This window comes from Coregonus clupeaformis, chromosome 12 (genome assembly GCF_020615455.1).
Source record: "Coregonus clupeaformis isolate EN_2021a chromosome 12, ASM2061545v1, whole genome shotgun sequence".
Classification (NCBI taxonomy): Eukaryota; Metazoa; Chordata; class Actinopteri; order Salmoniformes; family Salmonidae; genus Coregonus; species Coregonus clupeaformis.
The window spans coordinates 59,984,903-60,002,183 of NC_059203.1; the positions used below are offsets into that span (position 1 = coordinate 59,984,903).

Here is a 17,281-nt window from a genome sequence, read left to right on the forward strand (position 1 = left end):
ATGTCATTAAGCTCTCTACGAACAGTTATTGTGCTGAAGTTGCTTCCAGAGGCAGTTTGGAACTCGGTAGTGAATGTTGCAGACGATTTTTACGCGTAACGCGCTACAGCACTCGGCATTCCCGTTCTGTGAGCTTGTGTGGCCTACCACTTCGCAACTGAGCCATTGTTGCTCGTAGATGTTTCCACTTCACAATAACAGCACTTGCTGTTGAACGGGGCAGCTCTAGCAGGGCAGAAATTTGACGAACCTACTTGTTGGAAAGGTGGCATCCTAGGACGGTGCCACGTTGAAAGTCACTGAGCTCTTCAGTAAGGCCATTCTACTGCCAATGTTTGTCTATGGAGATTGCATGGCTGTGTGCTCGATTTGATACACCTGTCAAAAAAAAAAAATTGAAAAAAAAAATCGCCGAATCCACTAATTTGTAGGGGTGTCCACATACTTTTGTATATATAGTGTACACAGCATATATGTAAATGTATAATTTATTTACATATTATCCTCTCTGTTGTTGCCCTATAAAACTGTGACTGGAATGACTGTCATTATGGTGATGAAATTGTTACGGAGATGACACCATTATGGTGTTGGTGTCGTTATGGTGACGACGTTATTACGGTGATGACGCCGTTATGTTGACGATGCCGTTATGGTGATGACGTCGTTATGGTGTTGACGTCCCATGGAAACATTCTGCAAGTCATTTTAGGAAAACAATTCTGCGTCTCCTTCCCCTTCTCTGTGAGCCAGAACAGTGAGTAGAGTATAGTACACTGTGAGCAAGATCAAGATCGAGATCGATAGGTACCTTTGGTTTGGGTTGAAAGCCTCTAGGAGTAGCTGGGAACGAGTGTGTGGGAGGCCAAGAGAGAGAGGCATTATTTACAGTACCTTTATCTTTATAGGTGACCTAACACCAGTGCCACTGAGCTGAGCCCCTCTAGTCTAGTCTATGACAGTGTGTCCCTCCACACGCACTTGTTCTAGGACAATGTGTTTAGGTACTTGTCTAGTAAATGAGAAACGTTTTGGTACTTGTTCAGTGTAGTTGAGTCTAGGAGAGTATGTCTAGGTACTTTCTCTCCCCACCCAGGGAGCTTAGCCCCTCTAGTTAACTTTATGAGCGTGTTCAGGTTCTGTTCTTGTTCTAGAACAGTGTCTTCAGGTTCTAAGACAGTGTATTAAGGTACTTGTTCTCTCCGGCCAGAGAGGTCAACATGGAGGTCATGTCTCCTACAGCCATGTTAGGGAGCCCAGAGGGGGGCAGGGTGATGGATGTCTGGGGGGTGGTGAGGCGGGATGAGGTCTGGGATGAACCCCCATGGAGAGGAGGGTTGATGGGGCTGAATGACGAGGGGTCTGGGTCGTCGATGATGGAGGTAAAGTCTATCTGGGCGTTGTCCAGATCTAGGTTCTCCAGAGCATTGGAGATGGGGGTCGACTCATGAAGGTAGGCTAGGGACGCAGACTTATTGCCCTGGTGATCCATGTGGGTTACCAGGTGCTGTTGGTGTTGGTGCTGGTCGAGGCAGGGCCCGGTCTGGGTTGGATCCTGGTGAGGGTGGCTGATCTGCTGCTTGTCCATGTCAGGGTGATGCATGTGGATCTGGCCAGAGTAGTACATGTTGTTGTTGATGTTGTTTGAGGGGGAGAAGATCTCCTGGTGGGTCTGATGGCTCTGGACAGGGGGCAGACGGACCACACTCCTAGGGCTGGAGGTAGAGTGGACTGGGCTGAGGTGAGGAGGACTGCCCAGGTACCCTCCACCTTCCTGGGACTGGACACTATTCTGCCTGATGAGGGGCTTCCGGCACTGGGGGGGTCTTGGGACCACAGGGGCCCCCATGTCCTGGCCGTAGCAGGACCCTGGGCCTCCAGGCAGGCCCATCATGGGTACCTCCGTCGGGGGGATGGAGGAGCTAGAGCTGGGGACTCGGTTGTGTGCTGGGGGGCTCATCAGGTTCTGGTTGGTGGGGTAGCCAGGGTAGCTGGAGCCTGGGTTGGGGTAGAGGTTCTGTTGGTGTTGGGGACTATGCTGCTGCTGTTGCTGCATCATGGCCACCTGAATCAAATAAAATGAGATCAACATTTAGTTAAAGTGCTACCATAAATACTTCAAGACAAAAGAAGCACACACATTTTATTAAGGAAATGTCCTTGAAAACATCACAAAACACTTTACCAAAAGAGGGGGAACAAAGAGCAGAAGAAAAAGGGAGAGGGAAAACAAGTCACCTGCTGTCCTGTCATGTCCATGCTGTCTGACAGAGGAAGAGGTTTCCCGTCCACTCCTATCCCCCTCTGGTCCTGCTCCTGACCCCACATCAGAACCTGCTGCGACTGCACATAGTTCCTCACCATCATCTCCTTCACCTGCATCATGGGCGTCTGGGAGCGACCCCCAGCACCCAGCCCAGCCGACCCCAGGCTGATGCCTCCGCTTTGGGGGAAGGAACCCTGCTTCTTCCCTTGCTGCATGGAGGCCTGGTTCTGGTTCTCCATGCCTCCTCCATGGAAGTCACAGCTGGGGTTGGTGGTCCTCATCATGCCCTGGCCAGGCTGCCCCTGCTGGGGGTAACCGCTCTGGGAGGACATGGGTTGCATGGGCATGGGTGTCTGCCCTGGATGGGGCCTCTGCTGCTGGTGTTGGTGGAGTTGCTTCTGGCAGGCATCTGGGTTGGCTAGGGCTGGGTGGTACTGCTGCTGCTCTGGTTTGATGGTCAGTTTGTGTCCGCCATCAGGCCCTTGGGTGTACAGACCCTGCTGGCTACTGTAGAGACCCTGTGTCTGGCCCTGCATAGAGCCCTGGTCCTGATACTGCATCCCCGTCTGAAGAGCTCCATGAGTGGTCTGGACCTGGCTGCTCTCTACCCAGGGCCCTGTACCTCCATCGGGGCCGCCCTGGTCCAGGCTGGGGTAGTGTGGTCCGGAGGGACTAAGCTGGCAGGTACTCATACTGTACTCAGCCTGCCGCAGCAAGATGTTGGACATACCCTCTGGGTGAATGGGTCCCCCATGCCCCATCTGGCCCTGACCTGGTCCTCTGGATGTGCCCTGGTAGTGGCCACCCTGCATGAACATCTGTCCCTGTGTCTGGTAGCCCTGCTCTGGGCAACCCAGGCTGTCATGGCTGGGTGATAACAGGCTGGTGGGACCCCCCATGTGGTGGGACTGGTAGCCCAGGAAGCCTCTTTCTCTTGGGGGAAGCATCATGCAGTGGTTTCTGGCATCCGTGGTTGCTCCATGGGAGTCCATAGCCATGGCCTCCATCATGACATTCTCTGTGATGCTGGGTGGCCGCGGCGAGTACATGTGGCGGGCGATGTTGGCGTCCGACCCACAATGCTGCAGGGCGTTCCTCCGGCCCATCATGGCCACATTGTTCAGGCTGTTGAAGCGTTGCACCTTGGGAAACAAAATCAAATCAACATTTATTGAACGTGTAAATACTCAAATACATAGCTAGCAACAACAATAAAGCAGTCTTAGTAATTTAATCTACTACTACTACCAACAACAACAACAACCTTGGGAAGGGCCTGTGGGTCGCCGGTGGAGCGGACGGGGTCGCTGGCACGCCGGGTGGCATTCCCTGGGGCTTGGTGGGGGTAGATGACCCCGGTGCCATACTCCCCCATTTTGGCACTGTGTCTCCTCGGACCCCCCTGCTGCAGGAACGTAGGTAGCGGCTGACCCTGGGGATAATAATAATAATAATGATACACTTAAATTGTATAGCACATTTCATACATTTACATTTTAGTCATTTAGCAGATGCTCTTATCAGGAGCAATTAGGGTTAAGTGCCTTGCTCAAGGGCACATAGACACATTTTTCACCTGTCAGTTACTGGGCCAACGCTCTTAACCGCTAGGCTACCTGCCGCCAACTCAAGTTGCTGTCCAAAATAAAATAAATAAAAGCAAAGAATGCTAAAAAAATACTTAGGAATAAGATATTCAAAAGAATACAAAACTAGCCATATTAAGGGTTGCAAAATTCCAAAAATTCCCAGGTTTTCCAGAATTCAGAAAAGCTGGACATTTTGAGAAAGTTACCAGAATTTTGCAACTCAAGCCACACTAATTAAAAACCAAACTAACAAGAAGAGTCTGTACCTGGTACTCGCTGAGGAACCCTCCTCGTCTCCCGGGTGTCCCTGGTCCCTGTTCCATACTGGGCAGCGGGGTAGGGGGTGGGCCGCCAGTTGCTGCTGCATACTTAGCCTTCAGGCTGTACTGCTGAGCGGGTGTTAGACAAGGCAGACCTGGCAACCCTCCTCCCGATCCAACACCATGGCAGGGCCCTCTTCGGCGGCTGGTCTCAGGGGAGAGGGGGTCACCTCCTCCCTGCTCAGGACCCAGGAACCCTTCAATTGAATTTGAAATTTAGTTTTTAAACTAAACTAGAAGGTAATTTTCCATGAAGAAACATTGTGGGACTTGCTTCAGCTCTTTAAAAGTTTAAAATGTTTTACTGAAGCAGTGAAATATAGTCAAAGGTTAATATATTAAAATATCTGGTCTGATTACGTTGATCGACTACTATATAAACCTTATTACTTTGGAGTATGGGGTAGTTAGATCACATATTCCATCACAAATAACTACACTTTTACTCATAAGGAATTAGAAAAGTTTTAAGCTATTATTTGGGGAGAGAAATATGATGGTGCATCTAGTGGAAGAAGATTAGTAGTTTGTTAGTGTTGAAAAATTGAGGCTGGTGTAGTAGAGTGTTTTATAAATAAATGATAGTAGCCTTCAGCGGGAGACTAGGTAGTAGTATTATTATTAGTAAGTAGCCCAGAAGTACTAGCATCAGTATTTTGCAGTACTAATAGTGAATGTTTTAGATACAGTGCATTTGGAAAGTATTCAGACCCCTTGACTTTTTCCACATTTTGTTACGTTACAGCCTTATTCTAAAATTGATTAAATAAAATGTTTTCCCTCATCAATCTACACACAATACCCCATATTGACAAAGCGAAAACAGGTTTTTAGAAATGTTTGCACATTAAGAAAGAAAAAACAGATACCTTTGCTATGAGACTCGAAATTGAGCTCAGGTGCATCCTGTTTCCATTGATCATCCTTGAGATGTTTCTACAACTTGATTGGAGTCCACCTTTGGTAAATTCAATTGATTGGACATGATTTGGAAAGGCACGCACCTGTCTATATAAGGTCCACAGTTGACAGTGCATGTCAGAACAAAAACCAAGCCATGAGGTCGAAGGAATTGTCCGTAAAACTCAGAGACAGTATTGTGTTGAGGCACAGATCTGGAGAAGGGTACCAACAATTTCTGCAGCATTCAAGGTCCCCAAGAACACAGTGGCCTCCATCATTCTTAAATGGAAGAAGTTTGGGACCACCAAGGCTCTTTCTAGAGCTGGCCGCCCAGCCAACTGAGCAGTCGGGGGAGAAGGGCCTTGGTCAGGGAGGTGACCAAGAACCCGATGGTCACTCTGATGGAGCTCCAGAGTTCCTCTGTGGAGATGGGAGAACCTTCCAGAAGGACAATCATCTCTGCAGCACTCCACCAATCAGACCTTTATGGTAGAGTGGCCAAACTAAAGCCACTTCTCAGTAAAAGGCACATGACAGCCCGCTTGGAGTATGCCAAAAGGCACCTAAAGACTCTCAGACCATGAGAAACAAGATTCTCTTGTCTGATGAAACCAAGATTGAACTCTTTGGCCTGAATGCCAAGCGTCACGTCTGGAGGAAACCTGGCACCATCCCTACGGTGAAGCATGGTGGTGGCAGCATCATGCTGTGGGGATGTTTTTCAGCGGCAGGGACTGGGAGACTAGTCAGGATCGAGGGAAAGATGAACGGAGCAAAGTACAGAGAGATCCTTGATGACAATCTGCTCCAGAGTGCTCAGGACCTCAGACTGAGGCGAAGGTTCACCTTCCAACAGGACAACGACCCTAAGCACACAGCCAAAATAACGCAGGACTGGCTTGGGGACAAGTCTATGAATGTCCTTGAGTGGCCAAGCCAGAGCCCAGACTTGAACCCGATCTAACATCTCTGGAGAGACCTGAAAATAGTTGTGCAGCGACGCTCCCCATCCAACCTGACAGAGCTTGCGAGGATCTGCAGAGAAGAATGGGAGAAACTCCCCAAATACAGGTGTGCGTCATACCCAAGAAGACTCTGTAATCGCTGCCAAAGGTGCTTCAACAAAGTACTGAGTAAAGTGTCTGAATACTTATGTAAATGTAATATTTCAGTTTTAAATTATACATTTGCAAAAATATCAGAAAACCTGTTTTTGCTTTGTCATTATTGGGTATTGTGTGTAGATTGATGAGGGAAAAAAAACAATTTAATCAATTTTAGAATAAGGCTGTAATGTAACAAAATGTGGAAAAAGTCATGGGGTCTGAATACTTTCCGAATGCACTGTATTTCCAAATCAGACTTAAGTAACCACATTGTGGGTCTGTTACAATACATCTTGACGGATTTGACGAGTATCGACTTTGGTAGATAAGATTTGTTGAATGTGCGCCAATCTGGTCAATGGAACGGTCTGCGCATCTATAGTCACAGGGTTCCATACTAACGTTTTCAGTGATTTGGTCAAATTTGGTGCGACCAAATTATAGTATAAATTATACCTATATAATTATAGTATAAAGTAATTCAACGCTCTTCATTAAGAAGTGTTCTATACTATGATGGTATGATTCAATAAATTAAGTGTTTAATCTAACAAGTCCACACAGGAATGCATGATTCCAGATATCTTGATGCGCAACCTAAACCAGTGATTGTCATGAATTTTGTTGCTATTATTTTACTGCCAAAATAGGGTTCACGATTTATTTAATTTTTTGTTCAATAGAGATTAATTTGTCTACATTTGTCTATCTTTCTGGGCACTAATATCACATAGGCTAATTCATTTGGGGCTAATTCACCACCTGAAGAAGTGGTTAGCTAGATCAGTTACTCTAAATAATATAGCCTAATATTTAGGCTACTTATAGTTAGCAGCGTAATTGATATCAGTAAATTGAATGAATAGGCCAATGCACTCACCTTGAATGGCCGGCGTGTTTAAAAAATATATATTTATTAAAAAATTAGTTTTTTTTGTCATTTAGCAGATGCTCTTATCCAGAGCGACTTACAGTTAGTGAGTGCATACATTTTTCATACTGGCCCCACGTGGGAATCGAACCCACAACCCTGGCGTTGCAAGCGCCATGCTCTACCAACTGAGCTACAGGAGTTGATACATAATATTCAGACCTACAGAAAGCTTGGCCCTCTTCTCCACTACAGTAACAACAGTGGTTGTGTTCAAGACAGTGTTTTTAGATGACCAGACGACTGTTTGATTGACCAGTGGGCCAGGTTAAATGTTTCGAAAGCCTATTCATTAAATGTGTTTGAATTCAAAATAAGCTATCAACCCTTGATGGGTGATCAGCAGAACAATAAAATATTTAAGCATGTGAGAAGAGGGTGCGCTAAATGACAACAATGCTTACAGTTTTATACATTTTCCCTTTTGATATTAGATGAAGTAATCCCAAATGTAATCAGCGGTTTTTAAAGTGGCACTCCAGTCTCCTTTTCACCTAATTTAACACCTGATTTACTTCTCAATAGGTGGTCCAGGTAAGTCATGACATAGCACAAGTGGGGGGGGTGGGCCTTTCCTCTTTTGTTCTCTATTGCTCCTCTATTGTTCCTCAAGCAAGTCATCACAGATTCCCATCAGACCAACTCCTTGAATGCCCTACTCCTTGAAGTCTGCAGTTGTGTCTAAAAAACACTATTTGGGCTTTTCAACAGTAAAACTTAAATAATCGCTGGAAGACGTCTTTAAGAATGTAACTGTAATCCGATTACACATTTTGAAAAAGTAATCAGAGCTGATTACAGTTAGTTCATATTTGTAATCGGTTCCATAATCCCCGTTACATGAAATCCGTTACTACCCAACCCTGTCCCCCAGTGCTATAATTTGATTGGTAAAATATATTTATATTCTGATTCCAGATTTGAATAGCGGAGAAGTAGACTAAGATTTCATACCTAGCTTGTTGGGAAAATGGTATAAGTAGCTGATTTGTGTCAAAGGTCACAATGTTAACTCATTGTCTCATGTTTAGAATGTGTTCCCCAAGTGCTAAAATTTGAATTTTCTTACAGTTCTATGAAAGTTAATTCAACAGTGGGAAGTTAGCTTAATGAATGTAGTGGATGCAGTTACTAAAACAGCTGTACCTCTTGATTGGTAGAAGTTATTTCTGTTCTGATTTCAGATTTAAATAGCAGATATGCAGACCAAGATGTCATACCCCCTAAGTTGTTGTCTAAAGTGCTGGGAAAGTGGTCCACATTTCAGTTGTTTGTAAAAGTTGAGAAGAAAAGTAGTTTGATGCAGTTACTAACACAGCTGTATCGTTCGATTGGTAAAATATAAATTGGCACCTTGGACAAAGATGAGCAGAAAAGACTGTATAAAATAAATAATACAAATACGGAGCTATATTGTATGCAAAAAAAGGGAAAATATATTATTTTACACTAATACAATTGAAAAATATATATATATTTGGTTTAACAAGTAATAAAAGACTGTGCAAAGCGGTCATCAAGGCAAACGGTGGCTATTTGAAGATTCTCAAATATAAAATATATTTTGATTTGTTTAACACTTTTTTGGTTACTGCATGATTCCATATGTGTTATTTCATAGTTTTGATGTATTCACTATTATTCTACAATGTAGAAAATAGTAAAAAGAAAGAAAGACCCTTGAATGAGTAGGTGTGTCCAAACTTTCGACTGGTACTGTATGTCTGCACATATATGATGTAGTACACAATTTTGGGGGACCACTTTTGGCTCTGGAACACTACTTTCAGAACTACTGGCTAAAAAGTATACAAAAGTACCGGAGAATCTCTTTAAAAACATTAATGAAAACAGTTGTTTCCAAAGTGCCATGGAGGACCATGGTTAAACAAATAACATGTAATGATTAAAAGAAGACAAAGTTACAAAACAAAAATATTACCTCCTCCTACTCCTAACTGGGAGACCTCGCTCGAGCGCCGGCTGGAGAGGTAGGGGGACACCATGGAAGAACGACGGCTCACTGTGTAGGCAGAGCTCAGGCTGCTGGTGCTACTCCCCCTCCGGTCACTGATAGGGAGGGCCATGCCAGAGGGTCCGCCCCCCAGCTCGTGATTGGACAGTTCCATGACACGGCGGTTGGAGAGGATGGGTGAGGGAGAACACATCCCTCCCATCATCTCTCCTGGACCACCTGGAGAAACAAGACAGGATGAGAAACATCAAATTAAATGTCTGGCACAGAAAATACTGCTACAATTTGAGAGTGAATGTCATTTTTTGCTTCAATCGATATCATCTATGCACTGCAGTGCATAAGTTTGAGTTGGCCTTACTCTTCAAGGGTTGTTCAAGAGGAAAGCATAAGTATTGTGAACTGAATCCAAGCTAAGCATCTTACTCCCAGGTCCGATTTTAGGTAAATGGTCCTCTACAGACTCCTTGCTGTCCCCAGTCCGCCTGGCCTTGCTGCTATTCCAGTTTCAACTGTTCTGCCTGCGGTTATGGAACCCCTACCTGTCCCAGACCTGCTGTTTTCAACTCTTAATGATCGGCTATGAAAAGCCAACTGAGATTTATTCCTGATTATTATTTGACCATGCTTGTCACTTATGAACATTTTTGAACATCTTGGCATGGTTCTGTTATAATCTCCACCCGGCACAGCCAGAAGAGGACTGGCCACCCCTCATAGCCTGGTTCCTCTCTAGGTTTCTTCCTAGGTTTTGGCCTTTCTAGGGAGTTTTTCCTAGCCACCGTGCTTCTACACCTGCATTACTAGCTGTTTGGGGTTTTAGGCTGGGTTTCTGTACAGCACTTCGAGATATTAGCTGATGTACGAAGGGCTATATAAAATAAAATTGATTGATTGATTGATAGATGAGGACCAGGTTTAAAATCACTGGTTCAACCATAGTTTTTCATCTACAAGCGACTTTACATACCTGTGAGTGCTGGTAGCTTGCTACTCCTACCACAGCGTCCGGGTGGAGTGGGCCGTCTGATCTGTTTCAGCTTGTCTATCTTCAGGTTCTCTAGTCTCTTTAGGGCCTGAGCCGACATGCCCCCCATCCCTGCCGTGCCCTGCCCTCTTCCCCCCGCCTCCCCTCCTCCTCCCGCCCCTCCGTCCTCCAGAGCGGTCAGGTCCTCCAGACTCCCTGCTGCGTTCAGGTTCATCTCCACACCACTGTCGTTGTTGTTGGCGCTCCCCAGTGGAGAACGCTCGCTACTGCAGGACGACTGGCCACCCGGACTGGGCTGAGACTTCTGGAAGAAAGAGAGATGATAATGTAGCTTAATACATGTAGCTTAAAACATTTGGAAGAACTCTATAGAAGATGGACACCACAGAGAGCAGGAGTTGAGTCAGAAGAAGAAGATTTCATTCTCAGTTCTCCAGTCTAAACCACAGGAGGTTGGTGGCACCTTAATTGGGGAGAACGGGCTTGTGGTAAAGGCTGAAGCGGAATAGTATCAAATACATCAAACGCATGGTTTCCAGGTGTTTGATGCCATTCCATTCGCTCCGTTCCGGCCATTATTATGAGCCATCCTCCCCTCAGGAGCCTCCAATGGTCTAAACTCACCAGAGCAGATTCAGGCGCCAGCAGTTTGCAGTCCTCCCTGTGTCCAGCCTCCTCTTTCTCCAGCACCAGTTCACCAGACTGTCCACCAGTGGTCAGTGATGAGCCAGGCGGCCGGGGCCCAGTGTCTCCTCTGTGCTTCTTAGTGATGTGAGCCTCAGGGCCGTGGACTGTCTTCACGTGCTTCCTCAGAGAGCTGGGGTCTGTGTAGCGTTTCGTACACCCAGGGATCTTACACACATACGGCTTCTGTAGTGGGACAGGAGGACACAACACGATTGGACATGGTAACAAAACTTGAATTCAGGTCAGACATTTGTAACTATTTGAAGTTATTTCTTATGCCATCTGTATTTCAAATAGTCTCTCATGATGTCAAAACAAGAGATAAATCTGTGAGATAAATCATAGATTTCAACGTAATCGATGCTGATAGATCATTCACTAAGTATTCATAAAACAATTTAAATCAATAATTTGAGTGAACAATCCCTTTAAGCAAGTGATGATGTCAGCAGTTCGAGTTAGTGTGATTGATTGTCTGATTGTTTGGTTGATTGATAGTGTGTACCTCATTGGAGTGTGTGCGGTTCTGGTGCTTGGCTCTGTCTGAGGCGTTGGAGAAGGCTTTGTTGCATCCCTCGTGTTCACAGACATACGGCTTCTCCCCTGTATGAGACCGCAGGTGGGTCTTCAGGTTCTCCAGGCGAGAGTAGGCCTTATTACAGCCCTCAAACTGAAACAACACATAAAGCATTATAACACAGCTCAAACTGAAACACACAAGACACATACTAAGAGTAGGCCTTATTACAACCCACAAACTGAAACAGAGGTAAACAATGTCTTATAATACCCCTCAAACTGAAACACACATAAAGCATTATAACACAGCTCAAACGTACAGTACATTAGGAAAGTATTCAGACCCCTTCCCTTTTTCCACATTTTGTTACGTTACAGCCTTATTCTAAAATTGATTACATTAATTTTGTTCCTCATCAATCTACACACAATACCCCATAATGACAAAATGAAAACAGGTTTTTAGAATTAAAAAACAAAACAAAACAGAAACACCTTATTTACATAAGTATTCAGACACTTTGCTATGAGACTCGAAATTCAGCTCAGGTGCATCCTGTTCCATTGACCATCCTTGAGAAGTTTCTACAACTTGATTGGAGCCCACCTGTGGTAAATTCCATTGATTGGACATGATTTAGAAAGGCACACACCTGTCTATATAAGGTCCCACAGTTGACAGTGCATGTCAGAGCAAAAACCAAGCCATGGGGTCGAAGGAATTGTCTGTAGATTTCCGAGACAGGATTGTGTCGAGGCACAGATCTGGGGAAGGGTACCAAAACATTTCTGCAGCATTCAAGGTCCCCAAGAACACAGTGAAGAAGTTTGGCACCACCAAGACTCTTCCTAGAGCTGGCCGTCCGGCCAAACTGAGCAGTCGGGGGAGAAGGGCCTTGGTCAGGGAGATGACCAAGAACCCGATGGTCACTCTGACAGAGCTCCAGAGTTCCTCTGTGGAGATGGGAGAACCTTCCAGAAGGACAACCATCTTTGCAGCACTCCACCAATCAGGCCTTTATGGTAGAGTGGCCAGACGGAAGCCAGTTCTCAGAAATAGGCACATGACAGCCCACTTGGGAGTTTGCCAAAAGCCACCTAAAGGACTCCCAGACCATGCGAAACAAGATTCTCTGGTCTGATGAAACAAAGATTGAACTCTTTGACCTGAATGCCAAGCGTCACGTCTGGAGGAAACCTGGCACAATCCCTATGGTGAAACATGGTGGTTGCAGCATCATGCTATAGGGATGTTTTTCAGCGGCAGGGACTGGGAGACTAGTCAGGATCTAGGGAAAGATGAACGGAGCAAAGTACAGAGAGATCCTTGATGAAAACCTTCTCCAGAGCACTCAGGACCTCAGAATGGGAGAAACTCCCCAAATACAGGTGTGCCAAGCTTGTAGCGTCATACCCAAGAAGACTTGAGGCTGTAATCACTGCCAAAGGTGCTTCAACAAAGTACTGAGCAGTGGTTGAAAAAGTACTCAATTGTCATACTTGACTAAAAGTAAAAATACCGTATTAGAAAATGACTAAGTAAAAGTGAAAGTCACCCAGTAAAATACTACTTGAGTAAAAGTCTAAAAGTATTTACAATTACATTTACATTTACGTCATTTAGCAGATGCTCTTATCCAGAGCGACTTACAAATTGTATTTGGTTTTAAATATACTTAAGTATCAAAAGTAAAAGTATAAACCATATAAAATTCCTTATATTAAGCAAACCAGACGTCACCATTTTATTTTATTTATTTTATTGACTGATAGCCAGGGGCACATTCTAACACTCAGACATAATTTACAAACTAAGCATGTGTGTTTAGTGAGTCCGCCAGATCAGAGGTAGTAGTGATGACCAGGGACATTCTCTTGATAAGTGTGTGAATTGGACAATTTTCGTGTCAAAATGTAACGAGTACTTTTGGCTGTCAGGGAAAATGTATGGAATAATATTTTATTTAGGAATGTAGTGAAGTAAAAGTAAAAGTTGGCAAAAATATAAATAGTAAAGTAAAGTATAGATACCCCAAAGAAACCACTTACAGTGGGGAAAAAATGTATTTAGTCAGCCACCAATTGTGCAAGTTCTCCCACTTAAAAAGATGAGAGAGGCCTGTAATTTTCATCATAGGTACACGTCAACTATGACAGACAAATTGAGAATTTTTTTCTCCAGAAAATCACATTGTAGGATTTTTAATGAATTTATTTGCAAATTATGGTGGAAAATAAGTATTTGGTCACCTACAAACAAGCAAGATTTCTGGCTCTCACAGACCTGTAACTTCTTCTTTAAGAGGCTCCTCTGTCCTCCACTCGTTACCTGTATTAATGGCACCTGTTTGAACTTGTTATCAGTATAAAATACACCTGTCCACAACCTCAAACAGTCACACTCCAAACTCCACTATGGCCAAGACCAAAGAGCTGTCAAAGGACACCAGAAACAAAATTGTAGACCTGCACCAGGCTGGGAAGACTGAATCTGCAATAGGTAAGCAGCTTGGTTTGAAGAAATCAACAGTGGGAGCAATTATTAGGAAATGGAAGACATACAAGACCACTGATAATCTCCCTCGATCTGGGGCTCCACGCAAGATCTCACCCCGTGGGGTCAAAATGATCACAAGAACGGTGAGCAAAAATCCCAGAACCACACGGGGGGACCTAGTGAATGACCTGCAGAGAGCTGGGACCAAAGTAACAAAGCCTACCATCAGTAACACACTACGCCGCCAGGGACTCAAATCCTGCAGTGCCAGACGTGTCCCCCTGCTTAAGCCAGTACATGTCCAGGCCCGTCTGAAGTTTGCTAGAGTGCATTTGGATGATCCAGAAGAGGATTGGGAGAACGTCATATGTCATATGGTCAGATGAAACCAAAATAGATCTTGTCGTGTTTGGAGGACAAAGAATGCTGAGTTGCATCCAAAGAACACCATACCTACTGTGAAGCATGGGGGTGGAAACATCATGCTTTGGGGCTGTTTTTCTGCAAAGGGACCAGGACGACTGATCCGTGTAAAGGAAAGAATGAATGGGGCCATGTATCATGTGATTTTGAGTGAAAACCTCCTTCCATCAGCAAGGGCATTGAAGATGAAACGTGGCTGGGTCTTTCAGCATGACAATGATCCCAAACACACCGCCCGGGCAACAAAGGAGTGGCTTCGTAAGAAGCATTTCAAGGTCCTGGAGTGGCCTAGCCAGTCTCCAGATCTCAACCCCATATAAAATCTTTGGAGGGAGTTGAAAGTCCGTGTTGCCCAGCGACAGCCCCAAAACATCACTGCTCTAGAGGAGATCTGCATGGAGGAATGGGCCAAAATACCAGCAACTGTGTGTGAAAACCTTGTGAAGACTTACAGAAAACGTTTGACCTGTGTCATTGCCAACAAAGGGTATATAACAAAGTATTGAGAAACTTTTGTTATTGACCAAATACTTATTTTCCACCATAATTTGCAAATAAATTCATAAAAAATCCTACAATGTGATTTTCAGGATTTTTTTTCCTCATTTTGTCTGTCATAGTTGACGTGTACCTATGATGAAAATTACAGGCCTCTCTCATCTTTTTAAGTGGGAGAACTTGCACAATTGGTGGCTGACTAAATACTTTTTTCCCCCACTGTATGTAGTACTTTAAAGTATTTTTACTTAAGTACTTTACACCACTGGTACTGAGTACATTGTCTGAATACTTATGTAAATATAATATTTCAGTTTATTTTTCATTTTTAATACATTTGCAAAAATGTCAAAAAAACTGATTTTGCTTTGTCATTATGGGGTATTGTGTGTAGATTGATGAGGGGGAAAACAATTAACAATTTAATCCATTTTAGAATAAGGCTGTAATGTAACAAAATGTGGAAAAAGTCAAGGGGTCTGAATAATTTCTGAATGCATTGTATAATACCCCTCAAACTGAAACAATAGATGCACATCTTATTACATCCCTCAAACTGAAACACACATAACGCATTATAACACAGCTCAAACTGAAACACAGACACAAAATGTCTTGTTAACCTGCTCAAACTGACTGAAAGACAAGGTCTGATGTAATCACTGTCAGGTAGCGCATTTCGATTAAAGCCACATACATGCACTGTGAGTATACTACCTATACTGTACCTCTCTCTCAAACTGATTTTTGAAATTATTTTATGAATTTGAAATTTGATTCTAAACTGAATTTGAATTCATATAACAGTCCATTTCAAAGCTCAGTTTGAGAGAGAGCGATCAGAATACTGTAGTATACTCACAGTACACTTATGCGGTTTCTCTCCTGTGTGCCTGCGCATGTGAACCACCAGCATGTACTGGGCCTTGAAAGGTCTTTGCTCCCTCGAACACTCCTGCCAGTGGCACACAAACTCCTTCTTCTCTCCATGGATGTGCTCGTTGTTTATGTGCTGTGGAAGACAGAGAGATTTTATTGTCATTGTAATGTTGATAAGAGTCTTTACACGGATCCTGTGTTTTGTGTGGCTCTCCAGGACCATAGTTGGAAACCGCTACTCTAGACTAACTCAAACCAACGGTTCCCAACCTTTCCCCTCCTTTCCCTTCTCTCAAACAGTGTGTATATGTAAGGCCAATACTTTTTGCTCATGACCTGACCAGAAAAACTCTGGGCCCTAACTAGTGCCGGGGGCCCAGAGTTTATCCAGGCCAAGTCACGTAGTCAGGAAAACCTCCTGTCCCTACTCACGTGGACTAGCTGCTCCTGCGTGTCAAACTCCTTGCTGCAGCTCTCCCAGTGGCAGTTGGTTTCATAGATGGCCTCTGGCTCCGGTTTATCCTCCTTATCCAGATCCTCCCGCCCCTCCAGGAGACCCATCAGAGGATCCTGGGTAGAGGTCAATGGTCAGGGGTCATTGGTTAGAAGTCAGGGTTCAACACAACAGGAAGTACATGGGCAGTTCTCAGATGAGCAACATTAAATACAGTGAGGGAAAAAAGTATTTGATCCCCTGCTGATTTTGTACGTTTGACCACTGACAAAGAAATGATCAGTCTATAATTTTAATGGTAGGTTTATTTGAACAGTGAGAGACAGAATAACAACAAAAAAATGCAGAAAAACGCATGTCAAAAATGTTATAAATTGATTTGCATTTTTATGAGGGAAATAAGTATTTGACCCCCTCTCAATCAGAAAGATTTCTGGCTCCCAGGTGTCTTTTATACAGGTAACGAGCTGAGATTAGGAGCACACTCTTAAAGGGAGTGCTCCTAATCTCAGTTTGTTTCCTGTATAAAAGACACCTGTCCACAGAAGCAATCAATCAATCAGATTACAAACTCTCCACCATGGCCAAGACCAAAGAGCTCTCCAAGGATGTCAGGGACAAGATTGTAGACCTACACAAGGCTGGAATGGGCTACAAGACCATCGCCAAGCAGCTTGGTGAGAAGGTGACAACAGTTGGTGCGATTATTCGCAAATGGAAGAAACACAAAATAACTGTCAATCTCCCTCAGCCTGGGGCTCCATGCAAGATCTCACCTCGTGGAGTTGCAATGATCATGAGAACGGTGAGGAATCAGCCTAGAACTACACGGGAGGATCTTGTCAATGATCTCAAGGCAGCTGGGACCATAGTCACCAAGAAAACAATTGGTAACACACTACGCCGTGAAGGACTGAAATCCTGCAGCGCCCGCAAGGTCCCCCTGCTCAAGAGAGCACATATGCAGGCCCGTCTGAAGTTTGCCAATGAACATCTGGATGATTCAGAGGAGAACTGGGTGAAAGTGTTGTGGTCAGATGAGACCAAAATCGAGGTCTTTGGCATCAACTCAACTCGCCGTGTTTGGAGGAGGAGGAATGCTGCCTATGACCCCAAGAACACCATCCCCACCGTCAAACATGGAGGTGGAAACATTATGCTAAGGGGGTGTTTTTCTGCTAAGGGGACAGTACAACTTCACCGCATCAAAGGGACGATGGACGGGGCCATGTACCGTCAAATCTTG

The 17,281-nt window shown here is 44.5% G+C and overlaps 1 protein-coding gene across 1 annotated transcript in view; it reads right to left on the reverse strand.

The window, feature by feature from the left end:
* Nucleotides 1-418: 418 nt before the first annotated feature.
* Nucleotides 419-17,281, reverse strand: part of LOC121578319 (zinc finger protein GLI1-like) — a 122,910-nt gene continuing 106,047 nt past the window's right edge. Inside the window, exons 8-17 of the mRNA XM_041892619.1 lie at nt 16,014-16,151; nt 15,565-15,714; nt 11,271-11,435; nt 10,703-10,948; nt 10,061-10,382; nt 9,058-9,309; nt 4,122-4,372; nt 3,531-3,698; nt 2,239-3,408; nt 419-2,065 (exon numbers count right to left, since the gene is read on the reverse strand). Coding sequence (XP_041748553.1) covers nt 1,172-2,065; nt 2,239-3,408; nt 3,531-3,698; nt 4,122-4,372; nt 9,058-9,309; nt 10,061-10,382; nt 10,703-10,948; nt 11,271-11,435; nt 15,565-15,714; nt 16,014-16,151 — 3,756 coding nt within the window. The 3' untranslated portion in view covers nt 419-1,171. The remainder of the gene's footprint in view (nt 2,066-2,238; nt 3,409-3,530; nt 3,699-4,121; nt 4,373-9,057; nt 9,310-10,060; nt 10,383-10,702; nt 10,949-11,270; nt 11,436-15,564; nt 15,715-16,013; nt 16,152-17,281) is intronic.